This window comes from Oncorhynchus tshawytscha, linkage group LG29 (assembly GCF_018296145.1).
Source record: "Oncorhynchus tshawytscha isolate Ot180627B linkage group LG29, Otsh_v2.0, whole genome shotgun sequence".
Taxonomy (NCBI): Eukaryota; Metazoa; Chordata; class Actinopteri; order Salmoniformes; family Salmonidae; genus Oncorhynchus; species Oncorhynchus tshawytscha.
The window spans coordinates 25,084,649-25,088,728 of record NC_056457.1 but is presented as its reverse complement, the minus strand read 5'-3'; the positions used below and the strand labels follow the sequence as shown (position 1 = coordinate 25,088,728).

Genomic DNA, 4,080 nt, shown 5'->3' with positions numbered 1-4,080 from the left:
TAGGTTTAGGTTTACAATTAGACTTAGGGGTTAGGTTTAGAATTAGACTTAGGGGTTAGGTTTAGGTTTACAATTAGATTTAGGGATAAGGTTTAGAATTAGACTTAGGGGTTAGGTTTACAATTAGACTTAGGGGTTAGGTTTAGAATTAGAATTAGACTTATGGTTTAGGTTTAGACTTAGGGGTTAGGTTTAGGGCAGTGGCATGTATTCATGCTTGCCAAGGGAAGCCGGGCTTCCTCAAAAAATTTACCAGGAAAAAATGCAACTTCTTTATTCCCTCTATGTTTCAGCAAGAGGCTGAAACTCACAGGAGAAAGCATCCAAGCGAGCGAAACAGTGTAGGCCATTTATCTGATGCTGTCTGGTCCAAACCACTATGACATTGTTGCCGCCGGTAACATTGAATGCAAGGGAAGCCAGCGAGCATTTGGCCTCAACAAAAAAAGTCTAAAATAATAGCCAATCAGCTTTGAGCTAAACTAAGCGAGCTCAACTGTGAATGGTCCTGGCGCACCAAAACAAAAGTGTCAAGGGAAGCCAGCTTGGATTCTGGCATCACACATATCAAATCGTATTGAGAGCATACGTTATTGACAGAAACAACTTGAATTGTTGCATATCCTTGTGTTGTTGTTCCCCGGGGGCTAGTTAGTTGTTTTTGGTATATTTGAGTTGTCACTGTATTAGACTAAGCAGAGGTGATTTGATGATGTTGAAATGATGCTGGAATAGTGGAGGCAGCTCCTGTAACTCTCTGTGGTTCTAAATCAATAGTTGTTCAGTGGCCCGAAAATGTCTTGGCTTCCCAGTGATTGTGATCTTATCCACGCACCACTGGTTTAGGGTTAGAATTAGGGTTAGGGTTAGGAGTTAGGGTTAGGAGTTAGGGAAAATAGGATTTTGAATGGGAATCAATTGTTCGGTCCTAACAAGGATAGTAAAACAAACATGGGGTGTTTGCAACAACAGATGACAGAGCCATCCAGTCAGTTCAGTTTGGAAGCAGTGATTCATACCATGACTCTTCTCTCTCTCCTCTCTCCTCCCTCTCACGAGCTGCACTTTGTCCATCCGCGGTGACCCTTACACTCACGAAGAAGAGAGAAGAGAGAAGAGAGACAGTCAGTGAGCATATAGAGGGGCAATTACGAACAGAAGGGAAACTCACAGAACATCACGTGTTTCATACTGCTAGAAAAACATTGGAGAGGTTGAAGTGCACCGCTGGTTGTATCAGTACTAAGACGCATTCAATTAACAACAAACTGGATCCACAGTAGATATTCAGCCCTTCTTGGAGAAAGCTACTCAAACCCGGATTAAGCACATACATGCTTTTTAGTCCAGGAGTAAACTTAATCTGGTTCATGAATCTAGCCCATACAGATACAATGGAAGGTCATTAAAATACGTAAAACCGCCGGGCTGTTGTGATTGGACGACAGACGAGAAGGGGACACATGCCCATTGGTGAGTGGTCTTGTCCCAGTGATGATGGGCGATGTCATGACTGCTGATTGGAGGGTAGAGTCAGTCACACACAGCTGCCAGAACTGAACATTAAACTTTAGCACAGTGGGCTCACACAGTCAATCTTGACACACGCAGGTTCGATTCCACAGAATTCTATTTCAATGTTTGATTTCCGGTCGGCCAGACACTATATCCCCGGCCTAGATGACACCTGACCCAGTCTGTATGTGAGGGGGAGAGATATATAATCATCCAGGTGACCTGGAGGTCATCCCTCCATTTAGCTAGAGGACAGTGGGTATTGTGTGGTTTATGGCTGTCTGTCTGGCAGACTGTCAATAGACAGAAACAGCACTACAACGAGGTGCAGCAGGATCATGTCTATGCTCAAACACACATGTTTGTTTTACTATCCTTGTGGGATAATTGATTCCCATTTAAAATCCTATTTTCCTTAACCCCTAACCCAAAACTCTAACCGCTAACCCAAAACTCTAACCCCTAGCCCTAACCCAAAACTCTAACCCCTAGCCATAACCCAAAACTCTAACCCCTAGCCATAACCCAAAACTCTAACCCCTAGCCCTAACCCAAAACTCTAACCCCTAGCCATAACCCAAAACTCTAACCCCTAGCCCTAACCCAAAACTCTAACCCCTAGCCCTAATCCAAAACTCTAACCCCTAGCCCTAACCCAAAACTCTAACCCCTAGCCATAACCCAAAACTCTAACCCCTAGCCCTAACCCAAAACTCTAACCCCTAGCCATAACCCTAACCCAAAACTCTAACCCCTAGCCATAACCATAACCCAAAATCCTAACCCAAAACTCTAACCGCTAACCCAAAACTCTAACCCCTAGCCCTAACCCAAAACTCTAACCGCTAACCCAAAACTCTAACCCCTAGCCCTAACCCAAAACTCTAACCCCTAGCCCTAACCCAAAACTCTAACCCCTAGCCATAACCCAAAACTCTAACCCCTAGCCCTAACCCAAAACTCTAACCCCTAGCCATAACCCAAAACTCTAACCCCTAGCCCTAACCCAAAACTCTAACCCAAAACTCTAACCCCTAGCCATAACCCTAACCCAAAACTCTAACCCCTAGCCATAACCATAACCCAAAATCCTAACCCAAAACTCTAACCCCTAACCCAAAACTCTAACCCCAAACTCTAACCCCTAGCCATAACCCAAAACTCTACCCCTAACCATAACCCAAAACCCTAACCCCAAGCCCTAACCCAAAACTCTAACCCCTAACCATAACCCAAAACCCTAACCCAAAACTCTAACCCCTAACCATAACCCAAAACCCTAACCTAAAACTCCAACCCCTAACCTAAAACTCTAACCCCTAGCCATAACACAAAACCCTAACCCAAAACTCTAACCCCTAACCCTAACCCAAAAATCGAATCCCTATCCAAAACTCTTAACCCTAATCCTAACCCCTAACCCGAAACTCTTAACCCCTAATCCTAACCACAGCTTCTACCCCCAAGACATAAGACTGAACAACTAATCAAATGACCACCGGACTATTTAAATGGGGGTTGCAACTCAATATTAGGAAGGTGTTCTTAATGTTTTGTATTCTCAGTGTATCTACACGCTATATGCACACAGCAAGAAGCAGGTGTTCTTTACTGTCATGAGATATGTACATTTATGTAAATATATGCAGTCAGATCTGCCCCATGGGTATAAACACAGCGTATGTTAAATAAGATCTGCTAAAACAGATCTGCTTAAACAAATCTGCTAACACTCACTGAGTCAGGTGAGTTATAGTAACATTCCCTATAATACAAACATGCCCGTTCATTTCATTTAATCGAAAGAACAATTGAATAGAGCAAAAAACACAATCCCCTAACAATATCCTTATGCCAAGCCTAGTACCATCATCCAATCAAAACAGCCGCCAGTAAATCCTGAGCACATCATCATCATCTCACCTGTCACCTGGTGCCCAGCGCCTGGTTTGACTGTGGTCATCTCTGTTCCCACCACTACTGTACCTGTGTGTCTGACTCCTGATTCAACAGCAGCAACAAATCAAACCAGCCTGAACACGACTGCGGCAGAACCGAGATAGAAATACCAGAGAAACAGAGAGAGAGAGAGAAACAGAGAGAGAAACAGAGAGAGAGAGAAACAGAGAGAGAGAAACAGAGAGAGAGAAACAGAGAGAGCGAGAGAGAGAAACAGAGAGAGAGAAACAGAGAGAGAGAGAGAAACAGAGAGAGAGAGAAATAGAGAGAAAGAGAGCGAGAGCGAGAGAGAGAGAAACAGAGAGAGAAAGAGAGCGAGAGCGAGAGAGAGAGAAACAGAGAGAGAAAGAGAGCGAGAGCGAGAGAGAAACAGAGAAACAGAGCGAGAGAAACAGAGAGAGAGAGAAACAGAGAGAGAGAGAAACAGAGAGAGAGAAAGAGAGCGAGAGCGAGAGAGAAACAGAGAAACAGAGCGAGAGAAGCAGAGAGAGAGAGAAACAGAGAGAGAGAGAAAGAGAGCGAGAGCCAGAGAGAGAGAGAAACAGAGAGAGAAAGAGAGCGAGAGCGAAACAGAGAGAGAAAGAGAGCGAGAGCGAGAGAGAAACA

At 44.2% G+C, this 4,080-nt stretch overlaps 1 protein-coding gene across 1 annotated transcript in view; it reads right to left on the bottom strand.

Moving 5' to 3' along the window:
• map7d2b (MAP7 domain containing 2b) overlaps nucleotides 1-3,614 on the bottom strand; it is a 32,135-nt gene extending 28,521 nt beyond the window's left edge. Inside the window, exons 1-2 of the mRNA XM_042308799.1 lie at nucleotides 3,439-3,614; nucleotides 1,020-1,085 (exon numbers count right to left, since the gene is read on the bottom strand). Coding sequence (XP_042164733.1) covers nucleotides 1,020-1,085; nucleotides 3,439-3,478 — 106 coding nt within the window. The 5' untranslated portion in view covers nucleotides 3,479-3,614. The remainder of the gene's footprint in view (nucleotides 1-1,019; nucleotides 1,086-3,438) is intronic.
• Nucleotides 3,615-4,080: the final 466 nt, after the last annotated feature.